This window comes from Phoxinus phoxinus (assembly GCF_949152265.1).
Source record: "Phoxinus phoxinus genome assembly, chromosome: 7".
NCBI lineage: Eukaryota > Metazoa > Chordata > Actinopteri > Cypriniformes > Leuciscidae > Phoxinus > Phoxinus phoxinus.
Window position 1 is genome coordinate 40,685,033 of NC_136882.1, and position 17,751 is coordinate 40,702,783.

A 17,751-nucleotide genomic window follows, 5' to 3' on the forward strand; every position below is an offset into this window, starting at 1 on the left:
CAAACGTTGGATTAAAAATGCATTTTAAAAAATTTAACCCAATGGCTTTTTTAACCCAATCAGCATTTTTTAGAGTGTACTTTGGATATACCAACCATTGCAACTTAAATATTACTTTTTTTTCTCCACAAAAGAAACTTCAAACATTGTAATCCCTTACAAAAAAGAAGTTTAATCATGCATGGTTTATTATACTTCTTTTGCACTAAAAATAAGAAAGTTTACTTCTCAGAAATATGCCACTCTAAAAAATGCTGGGTTGTTTTAACCCAATTTTGGGTCAAATATGGACAAACCCAGCCATTGGGTTAGATTTTTAAAATGCATTTTTAATCCAACGTTTGGATTTGTCCATATTTTACCCAAAATTGGGTTAAAACAACCCAGCATTTTTTAGAGTGTATTAGTACTTTATATACTAATTTTAATAATGAACATTCTTATATGCATCTTCACTGTATGGAGATCTGTAAAGTTCACTTAAAGTATACTATTATGCTCCTAATATGTGTCAGTTTTCTTAATAAATAAAAACATTTTTCATTTATTTATTTAAATCAAAGTTTATAAGACGGTGTGTAAATCTATGAGAGAATAAGCATAGACTTTTCTGTCAGCATAAGTCAAGCTTACTTAAAGTGTAACACTCTAAAAAATGCTGGGTTGTTTTAACCCAAATTTTGGGTCAAATATGGACAAATCCAAACGTTGGATTAAAAATGCATTTTAAAAATGTAACCCAATGACTGGGTTTGTCCATATTTGACCCAAAATTTTGGTTAAAACAACCCAGCATTTATTAGAGTGGCATATTTCTGAGAAGTAAACTTTCTTATTCTTAGTGCAAAAGAAGTATAATAAACCATGCATGAATAAACTTATTTTTTTGTAAGGGATTACAATGTTTGAAGTTTCTTTTGTGGAGAAAAAAAAGTAATATTTAAGTTGCAATGGTTGGTATATCCAAAGTATTAGAACTTTATATACTAATTTTAATAATGAACACATGTTTCTTCCATGCATCTTCACTGTATGGAGATCTGTAAACGCTCTCAGTTACACCCTGATGATGTGTTTACGTTCACAGACCTTAAAAGAGGCCTTTGGAGATCCTTTTTCCTGTGCTAAGAGAGATAATAACCCGTGTCGGGAAGCTCCGCGGTCTCATGTAAACTCTGGAGTAATATGTGGCAGATCTAACACTTTTATTATGACTATAGATTCTGGTCCCCCATCAGACACATCCATCCTTTCCCCCATTGTTTGTGAGGCTTTGTGCAATCATGCATGTGTTATGATATTCTAATTAAGATTGATTATTCTATTCTGATGGGGAAATATATGAAAACATCAATCCATCAATGCAAACCCTTGGGGACAAATTGCTGTCATGCTGTGAGTATAAATGAAGACAACGTTTGGGTGTGGACGTGAACAAAGCTTTATAATATACAACTGAATTCTCTGTGGAAAACATTGTTATTGTGACTTTTTTATGTTGTTTGAGGCTTTTGTGAGCATTTTAGGAAGTGTCGTCCAATAATGTGAAGTATTTATTAAAAATATGCCTCTTTAAAAATGGCAAATAGCCTATATTATTATATTTATTTTGAAAATTGAGTTACAATTCAGCATCATATTTTCAACTCTCAACTCTAAAAATTGCAGGGAATCGTTTTAATCGAAAGTCGAAAGTTTAAACAAGGTTTTAGTGTCCACAAAAGCTAAGTCAACATTGAGTCAAACGGTGCATTGAGTCATGTCGTAACGGTTGTATAAACGAAGCGAACACACATAAACTCCACACAAAAGAAGTGGAAAGCTCAGGATTTTCTTCAAGCCCGATGTTTACGAGTTGAGGCGTGTCCGTGAGAAACATGGCAGGATACCACAATACTAAGGTATTCAGCGGTCACATAACAGGCTTTCCTATTTACAACTAAATGAGACAATTGTCTCCACAAACTGCGTTGTAATGTAACGATAAAGTTCACACTGCTTTCGTAAATTAATTCAAAGCATAAAAAAGCAACACACGTTATTTGTAGAGTTTAAAAACCTTGCTGTATTTTTGTATAGTTAATTTAGAGAAGGTACAGCGCCATCTTGGACCAACGAAAGTGACTTGACGCCGTAAACACGACTTTCCAATACGAACTTATTTAGGCCCCCCCAGTGGTGAAAACTGAAAATCCAGCTTTTAATGTTGTTTATGTGTCTATGTGGTGTTTTTAATCTGCTTTAAGACAAACCATGTGTAAGTTCCATGAGTATTTTCTGCTTAAAACTGCAGTGAACCAAAGACAGTCTCAGGCCCTGTTTACTCGAGAACGCTCGCGGGTGAAAACGTACAAATATTTTATCGGATGTGCCTTTCGTTTATACGGCGACGGCGTTTTTGGGGCTTAAAAACACAATAAAGTGAAACCACCCTCCAGAGTGGAGATCTTAAAAACGCTCCGCCGTCGCGTTCCCGTCTAAAGGGTAAAAACGGTAAAAACGCAAAAGTCTGCTAGACAGTGAAGGCGTCGCGTACGCGTTTACGTCACAGGCATGTGCCAGTTCAGGAAAATAACAAAACATTATCAAACTAAAATATAGCATTAATTTCATTGACAAAAAACAAACAAAAAAAATCTGTCATTATTGAGTGACCGGCGAAGAGCAGCGAGGGTTAAAGCAGCGGCTTTACCGTATTAAACATGACAAACTGTGTCAGCGTCTCTTTCACTCTCAGTGCTCCACATCGCCACCTAGCCGTCTGGAGTGCACACTACACCCAATCTCACACACTTTTGCGTCACCATATGCACGCAGATTTCCCCTCTATAACGCTTCGTCTAAACGCAGAATAAAAAGTGACACACTACCTTGTAACCAATCAGGGGTGTGTTTCCCAAAGCCAACTATGGCAAGTTCTGACGTTACCAATAGAGTTCAATGGCACTTGCGACCATAGTTGGCTAACAATGCTTTTGGGAAACGCAGCCCAGATCAACTGTGATCGTCAATGAGTGGATCTCTGAGGTGCTGTGAGTGATTGGAGGCGGGGCTCATTCGCATATATGCATAGAACCACGTGTACTAAATGAGGCAAGGGTGTCGAGTTACATTCAAGATATTTTAAGGCATGAAGATTTTTTTTTTTCCAAGGAAAAAACGTTTAAATATATATTTTAGGTGATGAGATTAGTTTTAAGGGAAAACTGATTGACTACAGGGGGACTTTAAGATCATTTTAACTGTTATTATTATTAATTTTCACACAGACAAATTTGTTTTAGTCAAACTGAGTGAAACGGCCAAAAAACCGTCCGATACACGAACTTCAACAGAATTCAACACGAATAATTATTTTAGACTCCCGCTTGAAATGTACTATATAATCGACACGGCCAGTTAATGAGAGTTGTAAATGTTTTATTTACCTCAGTTTTCCAGGAGGAGGGCAGAGCCGAGCGCGGGAGAAAGAGGGCGGGAGCGAGCGAGGAGCGAGATGCAGTTGAGAAACTTCACTGACTCACGCGACTGTTGGTTTGAGCAGGGAAAACATTCTGGTTTATCTGCTGATATAAACCAATAGCAGAGATGGATGAGAGAATATTAAAACAATTCTGATAAAATACATGTTTTCACCTGTCGTTGACAGCCAAACGTCACCACCATCGGTTGTTCAGTCAGTCAGGTTCATGTTTGGGGCGTCAGTGTGTGTCTCGTATCATCGCAGGGATGAACAGCGTCTTCTCCTGTTCCTCATCGGGCTCGAAAACCCTCGCAAAGAGAAAACTTGGACAGACTCGAAGTCTGGATTCAGCGCTGATGAGAAACGGCGCGACGCCCGCAGACGCTAATAGCGTTCAGCGGTTCTCGAGCTCCACAACTGGATTTACCAACAACCAAACCATCTCTGAGGACTCCAGACTCACACAGCGTCTTTCCTCGTCGAGTCTGTCGACGTCTTCAGACGCCTCGTCGATCTCCAGCGTTCATTGCAAACGCAACGCGTCCAGGGATTTATCGCTCAACCTCTCGGGTTCAAGCAACATCTTCTCACCGAGAAAGTGGCTTCAAAGAAAGTTGCCTCAGTCGGATGCGGTTTCCCACAATATCTGTAAATCTGAGGTAAGATTTCGAAAAAACATGCTACTATATAAGAGTTAAACCAGATGTTGTTGTTGACATGGATGTCGTCTGGCGTCACGAGGAGTTAAATGTCTAATGACAGATTTTAAACTTTTCAAATATCATGATAAATTAAGAGGGCTTGCCTGTCACTTGTTTCTTAAAAAAAAAAAAAATGTTTAAAAAAATTCAACTTTACGCCTTTTCTAGTTCACTTTTAAAGGTCACGTGGTGTACATTTTTGTATAGATATTTCATATAGCCTATTATTTACCATGAGGTGTAAATAGAAATGTGCATTTCATTAAACTAATAAACCATATTATATCTTCAAAATTAATTTACTATGAGCCTTGGCAGCAGATTATGTATCTAGATAGATAGATGGATAGATAGATAGATAGATAGATAGATAGATAGATAGATAGATAGATAGATATCATGCCTGATCAGATGTGTAATATTGAGAAGCATGAATCCAAGTTTCAGTATTGAGATTGACACTTTCTGGTTCTTTATGTATCACCATAACTTTTAATTCAGATTGCACTGTTATTTAGCCCTTGAGCACGTGTTTTGTCTCAAGGCACTTCACAAAACAATTTATCTTGCATTACTTATAGTGCCTTTATAGACCTATTATGCGCTTTAGTCTTGCTGTAGTTCAGGCTCGACTAGAACAGGTTTTCCTGCTTGAATGTTGATTATTCTCCTCATATACTCCATTGTTGCGGCTCCTCTCTTCCCAGTCTGTCAGTAACGCTCTGTTCACTTCCTGTCTCTGTGAAGCCCCTCCTTCTGAAAAGCACACTGTGCTCTGATTGGTCGGCTGGATCAGTGTGTTGTGATTGGTCGAGCGCTTCGAGTGTGTTTGGGAAATGTCCCGCCCCTTACCATAACCGCCAGTTTAACACACTACTAACTAACTCAACCAGACCCCGCCCCTTTAATCTGCGCATTAATTATTATAATGAGGAATATTGTGACGTGTTCGTTCCCGGAAGAAACTCGAGACTACAGTGGAGGCGTTTCAGGAGTTCAGAAACACTGACACTGATGTAGAGAATAATTCACACTGGAAAAAATAACTTGTAGGATTTACTTGATAAAATGTTACGTAAACATTTTAAGTAAATTTCACTGCTACTGCTCTGTACAAATTACCTGTTATTATCAAGTAAAATCTACTTAAGTTACTATTGAACTTAACATTCATTTGACATTTAATTGACACTTAACATTTAATTGAAGTGATTAAGTAAATATTTTTTATTTATTTAATTTTACATATAGAATTAAGTAACATCTACTTAACTAAGTTTTGTAAATTTAACTAAATTAACTTTTTACTCAAACAATATAACACTAAACTAAACCACACTTTTAAAGTGTTTTACTTAGAAACATCTAAGTAAATAATTCAATAGATATTATATAACTTCCATACTGTATAATAGAAGTAACATGGCACATGAACACAGAGACCTCAATACACAATGACGGTAACATTCGACAGATCGTTGTTGAGTATGAAAGTGTCAATTTGAGTCACAGAATGGCAAGTTACCAAACCTAACAACAAAAGTAATGATAAAACAGTGAAAAATAAACCTTATTAATTATCATGCCCCAGTGCATGATGGGAACACCAAGCATTAGAAAAGTTGAGTCGGTTTTACTAAATTTTATAGAGCCTATAGTTGAGATTAGTTTTTTTAATTCTTCAAGAAATCAAGAAATTACATTTATTTTTTTCTCTAGCATTTACTTCACCACAGAATAATTTTTATCAGTCCACTTTTTCACGATCAAACAGCAACATAACTCACAAAAGACACATTTAAATGTAAAGAAACATAATAGGAGTTCTTTAAGACTAGTGAAAGATGCCTTCAGCTGGTCCTTTAAGGTCGTGATGTTTGATCCACCACTGAGCAACAGAGACAGCGAAGGTTCTGGAAAGCGGCTTGTTTCTTATTGTAACGACAGCACAGTGACTCTTGTTTACTGATCATGGATGACGGGCAGAAGCGTAGACCTGTAGGAGCGTGTTCAGTTCCAGTGTCCGTCCTGAAGACTGACGTCAAAGCCTTGAACTGAAGCCAGTGGAGCGAGACCTAGAGGGCCGAGACACGGACTCGGTTTGCTTGATTGGAGATCAGACACGCAGAGAGAGAGTGTGGAAAGCAGGATCTGGAGTTCAGCTTGTCGACGAGACAGTGCTGGTATATGAGGACGGATGATCTGGCGCTGGATCTTGCCAGCCGCAGGGTCTCAGCTGGGAAGTCTCTCTGGAATGTCCACTGCAGACTCCAATACAAATATAAAACACTGACCCCGAAGACAACTGAAGATATTGAACTGTACAGTGGTTTAGCTGCTGATCCCGACTTTAATAAATGCATTATCCTATTATATTAGAAGTAAAAATGAATCATTTAGAAGTAATTCAAGTGTAACGGACCAGTCTCCTTTGTGCCGTTTCCACTGTAACGGCGCTGGATCTCGTGCCGGATCTTGTGTCGTGTTCAGCAGAGGAACTTATAACTTCAGACGCCTTCCTGCGTTTCAGTTCAGTACAGTTCTGAAAACATATTTTTAACTATCTAAGCATTTATATTCTGTATCTTTTTTTAAATAAAATCATACAATTTTATGCAAGGCATCAGGCGTTTCCATCATGCGACACTCGTTTAGGTGACACACCAATTTGACGGAGCTGCACTGTTCTCTCTTGAAGAGGTCGCAAAACGCCCGCGATAAATAACTCAACCCCTGGGTTGTTACGTCTGACCCAGGATCTGGGTAACACAAAAACTACCCAAACACTGGGTTGTTACGTATGACCCAGGATCTGGGTAACACCAAAACTACCCAAACACTGGGTTGTTACGTCTGACCCAGGATCTGGGTGACACAAAAACTACCCAAACACTGGGTTGTTACGTCTGACCCAGGATCTGGGTGACACAAAAACTACCCAAACACTGGGTTGTTACGTATGACCCAGGATCTGGGTAACACAAGAACTATCCAAACACTGTGTTGTTACGTCTGACCCAGGATCTGGGTAACACAAAAACTACCCAAACACTGGGTTGTCACGTTTGACCCAGGATCTGGGTAACACAAGAACTATCCAAACACTGGGTTGTTACGTCTGACCCAGGATCTGGGTGACACAAAAACTACCCAAACACTGGGTTGTCACGTTTGACCCAGGATCTGGGTAACACAAGAACTATCCAAACACTGTGTTGTTACGTCTGACCCAGGATCTGGGTAACACAAAAACTACCCAAACACTGGGTTTTTACACCTGACCCAGGATCTGGGTTACACAAAAACTACCCAAACACTGGGTTGTTACGTCTGACGCAGGATCTGGGTTACACAAAAACTAGCCAAACACTGGGTTGTTACGTCTGACTCAGGATCTGGGTTACACAAAAACTACCCAAACACTGGGTTGTTACGTCCCCAGGAGCTGGGTAACACAATAACTATCCAAACACTGGGTTGTTACGTCTGACCCAGGATCTGGGTTACACAAAAACTACCCAAACACTGGGTTGTTATGTCCCCAGGAGCTGGGTAACACAATAACTATCCAAACACTGGGTTGTTACATCTGACCCAGGATCTGGGTTACACAAAAACTACCCAAACACTGGGTTGTTACGTCTGACCCAGGATCTGGGTAACACAAAAACTACCCAAACACTGGGTTGTTACGTCTGACCCAGGATCTGGGTAACACAAAAACTACCCAAACACTGGGTTGTTACGTCCCCAGGAGCTGGGTAACACAAAAACTACCCAAACACTGGGTTGTTACGTCTGACCCAGGATCTGGGTAACACAAAAACTACCCAAACACTGGGTTGTTACGTCTGACCCAGGAGCTGGGTAACACCAAAACTACCCAAACACGGGGTTGTTACGTCTGACCCAGGATCTGGGTTACACAAAAACTACCCAAACACTGAAAAAATAACCCAAAAAAAATGTTACCCAGGATTTGGATTTTTTAGGAACCTGCTGCCAAGATGTGTTACATGTTCAGGAGGAAATACTGTGGCATTAATCCTGTCTAAAGTGCCTGGAGGTGTTATGAAAGTTCTTGTTTTGTGAAGTAGGTTTTGCTTCTTTGCAAGGATCAGGAAACAGTTGAAATTAAATTATAAAGACATATATGACCAGAGGCTAAATCAATAAACACCTCTTCATAAACAATGCATGTATTATTTTATCACAGTGTTGCCAAACTACAATATTAAGAAACCAAAACACCAAATTTGTAGATGTTTGTGTTGGCCGGCCCAAAGGGGAGCTCTCTTTAACGGTTACCTAACCTCTCAGGAATCTGGAGTTTATAAAGCTCCTCCTATAAAGCAGTTCGCCAGTGTCTTTTACAGCACTGCTCTTTCTATTATTTGGCCAATAAAACTGACAGGCAGCAAAAGCCAGTTTGTCTTTTTGCCATGTTCGGCTGAAACGCGTGCATTAAACTGCAAAAAATACGATCCTTTTACAGCGCCAATTAACACATTGCAAATTGACTGAATCTTAAGACCAAATGGGAATTGTGTACGGCGTGGAGAAAGTCTAGAATCCATAGACCGTAATTTCCCCTTTTCTGTATTTAAGCCACAATGGGTCATTACACTGACAGAATAATCTTTTTAAAGTGGTGGTATTGCCAAACGCAACAGTATTACATGTGTATCTTTGCTTCCTTTTGGCCTCGTTGCAAATTGTTTCAGTGAATCAGTTGGAGCTTAGCAATGTTTAGATCTAGAGGCAAAGTGCTCTAATATATCTCTGTAAGATACGGCCACGTCCAACTTTTATTGGGTTGCTTTTAACTGGTTTTAAGTAGATTCCCATTTTTGGTCAAATTGCATTTATCTGTGCTCTTGTGCAATGCTTAAAGTCCCCTGTGGTGAAAATCCAGCTTTTAATGTTGTTTATGTGTCTATGTGGTGTTTTTAATACGCTTTAAGACATGCCATGTGTAAGTTCATAAGTGGACAGCATTGCTGAGTATTTTCTGCTTAAAACTGCAGTGAACCAAAGACAGTCTCAAAAACACGGTTTGAAATCGCTGGTGTTTCTGACGTCACACACTACCTTGACCAATCAGATCAACGTGTGATCGTCAACCAGTGGATCTCTGAGTGAGTGAGTGAGTCGAGGCGGGGCTCATTTGCATATTCATAGAGCCGTGCATACTAAATGAGGCAAGGGTGTCGAGTTACATTCAAGATATTCTAAGAGATGCCGATTTTTGTTTTCAAGGAAAAAAAACGTTTGGTGTTTTAAGGGATACAGTGATTGACTACAGGGGGACTTTAACGTTTAAACTTGGCTTGAAATATGAGCTGTCAAGTTAAAAAATGTTATTGGGAAATTGCTGTGACACATTTTTGGTGTTTTCTTTTTCTGTAGAAAAACAAAAACAATGAAAACGGCGAGTTTTACTTTTGCATAATGAGCAGTTACTCATGAAAACAGAGACACCGAATGGACTTTCCGTGCTGCAAAACCTCTCGAGCTCCTTTGCAGTGAGTGTGTTTCTGTGCGAGAAGAAAGCGTGTAAGAGCGGCCGTTCCTCAGCGAAGTGACATCTGGTTTACATGAAGTCTGCCTGAGCTTCTCTTTCTCACAGCGAGCAACATGACCTGATCTTTGGCAGCGCTTCCCAGGCAAATACTTCTTCCCACTGGAGACCGTCAACCGAGTACAACAGCACTTCAGGGTCTTTTTAAGGTCTTCTTTCATGTTCGACAGTTTTGTGAATCTTCAAGCTTGCGTTGGTCTTCAAACCGTATGAGTGCAAGTGAAAAGCCTCACAGGAGCATCTAAAATTAGGCAACATTTGAAGTCAACAAGTTCCTCGTTGTTTTTTTCCCCTCATTGAATATCATGTTTCCCTCATTTTATGGAAGTCGATTGCGAAGTTCATGTTGACAAGTTACCATTATTCAACACTATGGAATGCAGATCGCAGGATTTTTACAATAAGAAACGTTGCCGAATGTGTGGTTCGTTCACAGGCCAGTGAAAGTCGGGCATGTTCATGAAGTCTGACTCGCTCTAAACTCTGTTCTGTTGGAGCAGATCCAGGATAAGAGACCCGGAGTGGCTCAGTGTTTTCGGTAAGATGGTTTAGATTAATGCAACTCTTTTTAGAACGGTTGCAACATGCGATAAGCATCTCAGATCCACAAAGTTGTGTATCTGATTTTCCAGAATGATGGATGGGAAAAAGCTCATTCTCTGAGGTTGGACCTTTTTTGAGATTTCTTTTAAAGCTAAAAATGTCAGTATCAGAATAACCTTTAACCTTTATATTCTGCCTGCCAATCACTTCAGTGTTTCGCAACACACACATACTTTACACGCACCACGTTTATCTTCAGTGACGTACTGCAGATTTGTGGCCTTTTTTACACTTATTATTAACATGCATCTTATGCTAAATCAAATGCAAGTGATTAAAAAGCGTTCGATTCTTAAGGAAAGTGAGATCTGCCAAATGCATAAATGTAATTTTGTGATCTGTTCACTCAAAACATATTTTGATGTAGTCAGAAACACATACTCTTAAAGTCCCCCAGTGGTGAAAATCCAGCTTTTAATGTTGTTTATGTGTCTATGTGGTGTTCTTAATACGCTTTAAGACATGTGTAAGTTCATAAGTGGACAGCATTGCTGAGTATTTTCTGCTTAAAACTGCAGTGAACCAAAGACAGTCTCAAAAACACGGTTTGAAATCGCTGGTGTTTCTGACGTCACACACTACCTTGACCAATCAGATCAACGTGTGATCGTCAACCAGTGGATCTCTGAGTGAGTGAGTGGAGGCGGGGCTCATTTGCATATTCATAAAGCCGTGCATACTAAATGAGCCAAGGGTGTCGAGTTACATTCAAGATGTTTTAAGGCATTTTTTAATTGAGTGATCATCAGAGGGGTCCAGGACTTTTGTCACACTTGAACCACGAATACACACACACACACACACACACACACCAAAAAATGGAATGGATTCGAGGAGTTTTGTGGTTGAAATTTTAAAAAGTAACAAATCCTTCCCTCGGGTCAATTTGACCCCCTTAGGAATGAATGGAATGCTTCAGTTTACATAGAAAACCCTAAAAACGCTCAAAATTCAAACTAAAAACGCTAAAATCTAGTGGCTAGAGTCATGAAATATCATGTTATATTATTATTTTTACACATGAGATCGACAATGTCTCCCAATGTAAGATATTTAGAGCTGAATTAAAAGGGAAATTGTGAGTAATTTTGAATTTAAGTTGTAAGAATGTGAGGAATGTGCTTAAATTACTATGAATTTATTATTTATTGATCAAATCGAGTAATTTCAATGTAAATAAAATGATAATAAATAAAAAAATCTCCAAAAACAATTGCATAAAAAATTTAAACATAAAAATGAAATAAAATAAGCTTTCTGGACAGCAAAAAAAAGAAGTAGGCCTATAATTTTAGTGCTTCAGGTCATTTTAAGTTAGGTTTAATCTTTTCTCAACTGAACAGGTTTTTCTGAATAAAATATATTTTGCGACCAACGTATGAATTGTGAGCACATGATGGCGTATTCATGATGACTTTTGCTTTACTCACATGCATCTTTTCACTCTCTTTTTGCTTAGTATTGTGTTTGCATGACGTGCTATCTGGCTTTACTGAGCTTTTCCAGTTTCACATATCAAGTCAATTCATTATCAATCAGGGTCAACAATGCAGCGCGGCCACAGTTCCCGCACATCGCTTCCCTTCGGCGCGGCGTGGAAAGAGCCGAAGTGACGGAGAGGAAGAGGTGTTTCCGCCACTGCTCGACTCTCATGTGTTCTTCTGATCAACATACTGATGTTGAAACCAGCATCTTCCTGTTTCTTTGTGCCAGTCTGGGGTTGACACTGGGAACCAGATGAAGTGATATTTACTCTTACGTCATCACAGCGATATTCACTGGATCGTTCGGGAGATTTCTGAACGCTTGAACTCTAGCTTTTGTTAAGTGTTTGCTTAAAAACTATGTGAAGAATTGGAGATTTTGCTCCTCTTCAGTTCTTTGTAGTGAACACAACACATCAGACAGGAGTTTTGATTCGGGATTTGGTTGATGGGGCTTTTTCTGAATTACAGTTCACAGAAATTTAGTCCAAAAACAACGTGTGCAAGAACTGATTTTTTATTTTGTAAACCTGTGAAATAAACAAAAGAAATTAATACTTTTATTCAGTGAAGACATCGAGCAATCCTGGAAAAACCAAAAATACTAATCAGCTCAACTGTTTTCAACACTGATAATAATCATAACTGTGTCTTGATCATCAGATCTTCATATTACACTGATTTCTGGAGGATCATGTGACACTGAAGACTGGAGTAATGATGATAAACTCAGCTTTGATCACAGGAATAAATTACACTTTACTGTATATTCACATAGAGAACTGATGATCTACATTATAATAATATTTCACTGTTTTACTGTATTTATGATCAAATAAATACAGCATTGGTTAAAATCATTGATTTTATTGACTACTTGATTTCAAAATTTAAAGAAATTCTTAATTTCTGAATGTTGGATAATCTGGATGGGAAATGAAACAATTTATTTTAATTTCAGTTTTAAATTGATTATTTTCAGCTCAAATAATAATGTCAACAAAGCACATCTTTCAATTCTGTAGAAAGACACAGAATAGGAAGTGACACTTTCTTCCCTTCATTTTCAATAATAATAATAATAGCATTTAGAAGCTGTCCATGTGTTACTGTAACTGTACATATTAGTGTCTATCAGTCCAAACACACACATGAGACCCTGGACCACACACCAGTCTGGAGCCGCACGGGTATATCTGTGGCAATAGCAACTATACATCGTACGGGTCAAAATTATCCATTTTTCTTTTATGCCAAAAATTATGAGGATATTAAGATCATGTTCCATGAAGATATTTAGTAAATGTCCTACCGTAAATATATAAAACATGTATTTTTGTGAGTGAATGCAGCACAATCGTGAACATAAATGCACAACTTTAAAGGAGATTTTCTCAATGTTTAAATTTTTTTGCTCCTCAGATTCCAGATTTTCAATATTCATATCTCGGCCAAATATTGTCCAATCCTAACACACCACACATCAATGGAAAGCAATTTAAAGATGTATACATGTGACTGGTTTTGTGGTCCAGGGTCAAAATGTATGTGTGTTACTTAGAAGCACATTTTATGATTGAATGCTTATGAATACCAATGAAATCCTCATTGAGAATAGATGTGCATCGAGCAGCTGTGCCTGAAATTACCATCCGACTCAAATGTGAGGCTTATTTGATGGTCCTCGAGTGTCTCTTGTTAAACAGCCGTTCAGATGAAACTGTTGCTCACCTTTTATGCTAATGAGCGAGGCTTTCATTGATAATAAGTGTGCGGTAATTAAGCAGCGCTGCTCGCTGGAGTGGCACTTCAGAAACAAGTGATCCCCTGAAACTCCGCTGTGGTGGAAATGTAGTTTGTGTGTGTGTGTGGAGTTATTAATCTGCTTTAACACACACCATGTGTAAGTTCATAAGTGGACAGCATTGCTGAGTATTTTCTGCTTAAAACTGCAGTGAACCAAAGACAGTCTCAAAAACACGGTTTGAAATCGCTGGTGTTTCTGACGTCACACACTACCTTGACCAATCAGATCAACGTGTGATCGTCACCCAGTGGATCTCTGAGTGAGTGAGTGAGTGGAGGCGGGGCTCATTTGCATATTCATAGAGCCACGCATACTAAATGAGGCAAGGGTGTCGAGTTACATTCAAGATATTTTAATGCATGAAGGGAAAAAAGCTTTTACATAGTACATTTATTTTATTAGGATAAACCCCTTGAGATGCATGATCTTGTTTTCAAGGGGGTCCTAAAGTACATCACGACCACCATAAATAAATAAAATAACAATAATATTAACCGAAATATATCGAACTTTACAACCACTAGATCACATGTAGTTTACATGTCACTTTGGTGATCAGAGATGAGTTTTAAAGGATAAAATTATTGACTACTGGAGGACTTAAAATTGAATTAAAATCATCTTTATTTATATGAACATATAAGTGCCCTGCTCAGTGTTTTCTTATTTGATGGCATGTAGCGTTATCTTGAACACTGATGTTCTCCGGTCTCCTCCTCCGCTGTCTGGAAGAGCAGAGGACGTCAGGAGAATGAAGAAGTGCTGATGTTACTGAAGAAAGAATGCCATAATTTAATGTTCTGATGACGTTTTCATGCATATAACACGAGTCGGATGATCTTCGCCCGTGCAGAAGTGCTCAGCTCCTGAATATCTGCTGTGGGAGGATCTAATGCAGTTCAGGCTTTACGGTGTAGTTTCTGAAGTCTCGAAGCGTGCAGACGCTGCTACAGATGCGGTGTGTTCTGCAGTGCTCTTGAAATGAAATGTTCATCAGAAGGATATTTAACACACGGGGGACATGGTGATGGTTAAAGAAAGGACTTTTTATTTCAGTGCTTTTGTATTCTATTGCACAACGTTTGTGTGCGTTTGCTCTAAAACTTTGGCTTTTTGTGGTACGTTTACACGACAACGATGTGCTGAAAGCGGAAAAGTTTTTGACAACGTTATCAAATCGATCCCTGTTCACACGGATCTGTGCAACTTATGCCAGAAGTAGTTAGCGACGTCGCTTTGTAAAGAAAGACTTGACGTGTTTTGTCCGATGTTAATCTTGATAATACTGTATTATTACTTTGTCTTCTCAGATTCACGTTTGTAGTTTTGAACGGCCAAAACACATTAATAGTCTTCCGGTTTGGTTGAAAGCGGTGTTGTGTAAACGGGCCTTGAATCTGTCAAACTTTTGCATTCCCAGAGAAACGTTTACTTGCAAAATTTTTGGTTTTATTTTAAAATCTTTTCCATTTATTCGCAAAACATTTGTGATGGAAATAATTATGCACTTGAAAAAAAAAGCACTTACAAAAATAAAATAAACAAATGCATTTCTCCTATAAACTACCAAACCTGGAATTCCATATTACAAATATTGTTTGCTGTTTGACACACTGCTTTATCCTCTTGTAAGTCGCTTTGGATAAAAGTGTCTGCTAAATCCATAAAAGTAAATGTTTTACGAGTGAACGCAGCATTTCTCAGGGAACACAACACTTTTTAAGAAATATTTGCATGTATATACTGTGTGTGCATTGATGTGTGTATATATATATACATGCATGAGCATTTTAAAGATCTTGTACAGGTTCAATAAACTGTTACATTTAACCGACTATTATTTTATATGTTATGCTTTACATGGTTAAAATAATTTTTGTTTTCTGACACACGACTACAACAGTGCATGAGTTGCATGAGTAATCTTGTATTATTTACAGCTTGATCACTATTAGTTGTTGTATTGAAAAGAACTGCAGAAGATTCCTCAAGAGAAAAGCAGGATTAGCTGATGTTTTTAAAGGAATAGATCATCCGTGAATGTCAGAAAGTTCTCCTGTAATTGTTGTAAAGCCTGGAACGGGTCAGTTGGTTCCTGAAGGGAGCCGTAATCTTCATTGTTGTCGGACCGTAAGCCTCTCGTGACAGTTTCCACTTCAACATGATCAAAGAGAGTTAATCTGTGTGTGTGTGTGCGTGTGTATGTGTGTGTGTGTGTGTTCCAGAAGCCACACGCACAATTACTTAAATATCTTGTATTCAATAGCAGTGTTTCCACTGTCACTCCAGGGCCAAAGGCCAGGATTTCTGGCCCGTCGAATACATTGGGCCAAAGCGGGCCGGCTCGGGCTAGAGGCGGGGTTACGGACAGAGGCGGGGTTACGGACAGAGGCGGGGTTACGGACAGAGGCGGGGTTATGGACAGAGGCGGGGTTACGGACTAGAGGTCGACCGATTCATCGGTTTTGCTGATTAATCGGCACCGATTGTTGACTGGTGGAACTATCGTTATCGGCAAAAATATATACCGATAGTTTTTCCTGGTTGCGTCCATTGCTGGAGCGGCTGAGAAGCGCACGCTGTCATTCATTACACAGAGAGAGCTGAGAAGGGTCTGCTGGCATGATGCAGTACAAGAGCGGCCTCTAGAGGTGTAATAAAAACTATCGCCTCGTGTTGTTTATTTCGACACGTGATTCTGCGTGCTGCACTGAGAGCACATGCTGCGTGGAGAGCGCTGACATCAGACGCGCGTTTAAAGCACCGACAGCTCAAATGTATGTATACAGTACATTGTCATATCATTATAAAGTGATTAATTTGTTGACTAAATGCTGCATTAGTAGAGAAAGAACAGCACAACAGTATGTTTGTTTGCCTTCGAGGCTGAGAGGACGCTAACATTAGTAGTACCTCAAGCGGTTAAAACACTGACAAACATAAACGTAAGTCCGACCCGAATGTTTAATGTCACAATTGTTACCTCTATATTTGCATTAGTTCATATCCAGCTGGTCACTTTTATGCATTAAATATGCAGAGAAGTTGCATATTTAAAGCTGGAGACGTAAGCAAACTGATATGTTCATACAGCCGACAGAAACATAAACGAATCAGAAAAGCAATCGATTTCGGTTATTATTTTTTTCATCTTCACTTTAATACAAATTGTGTTACTTTTTTATTAATTAAGTTGGCTTGAAAAGAACAGTTAAATAGTTACATTTTGAATGTAACTAGTTTTATTTGTTATTTAGAGTATTACTTTTTGTTTCAGTTTGAATGAATGTCTTTTATTGACTTAAATATTTATTCACATTTATATATTTATTTAATTTAGCATGTTTTCATGGTTAAATATTTTTATAATAAAGTTTAGCACTGTTTTACTTGGAGTGTTATGTTTGTTTTTATCCAGTATCAATTTTAAAAACTATCGGTTCATTAATCGGTTATCGGCAAGTATGGCCCAACCTAGCTATCGTTATCGGTAAAATCCACTATCGGTCGACCTCTATTACGGACAGAGGCGGGGTTTACCTGTCTGGAGACGGCAGCGCCGGATGATTCTGTCAGCATTAAATACTTTTTAAATAATTTAACTCACGTTCATGTTTGAATGCCTTCTCTTTGTGATCCGATGTGGATTCTGATCACCGTATAAAGTAGAAATATTTATACGCGGTGCAAAAGACTATGCGAGCCGCTAACCGTTACCATAGTAAACATAGTAACTGCTTGAAGATACGCATAGTAAAAAAAATAGTGAACGCTTGAAGAAATCAGACCAATCATAAAGGCTATCACAATCATGTTATTATTATCTCTTTATACCGGACTATCATAAAATAAAGCAACTTTTCTTTCGGGAGCTACCTCTGTTCCTCTGACTGAAATATAACGGCAGCCTACTGGGAGTCGAGAGAGGGCTAAAGCTCCTCAGGTCGTAGTTTTGGTGGCATATATTTGCAGAAATGATCATTCTTTCTAAATGTGATTTAAATATGTCCGGTAACTGCCAAATAAACAGAAACAGCCTCGACTGAATAAGTAAGTGTGTCCTCTTTCTTTTGTGAAGAAGACCTAACGGTAATTTATTTCATTGTGACTTT

At 38.6% G+C, this 17,751-nt stretch overlaps 1 protein-coding gene across 3 annotated transcripts in view; it reads left to right on the forward strand.

Annotated features, from left to right (window-relative positions):
- The first annotated feature begins 3,450 nt into the window (after positions 1 to 3,450).
- LOC307001919 (rho GTPase-activating protein 6) overlaps positions 3,451 to 17,751 on the forward strand; it is a 35,193-nt gene continuing 20,892 nt past the window's right edge. For 2 of the 3 annotated variants that reach the window (XR_013798370.1, XM_079618995.1), the window contains exon 1: positions 3,494 to 4,122. Coding sequence is in view for 2 of the 3 variants with exons in the window: in XM_079618995.1 (XP_079475121.1) it covers positions 3,730 to 4,122 (393 nt within the window). In the remaining variant the exon portion in view is untranslated. Of the gene's footprint in view, positions 4,123 to 17,751 lie in introns of all 3 variants that reach the window. The other variant, XM_079618994.1, reaches the window with a different exon arrangement.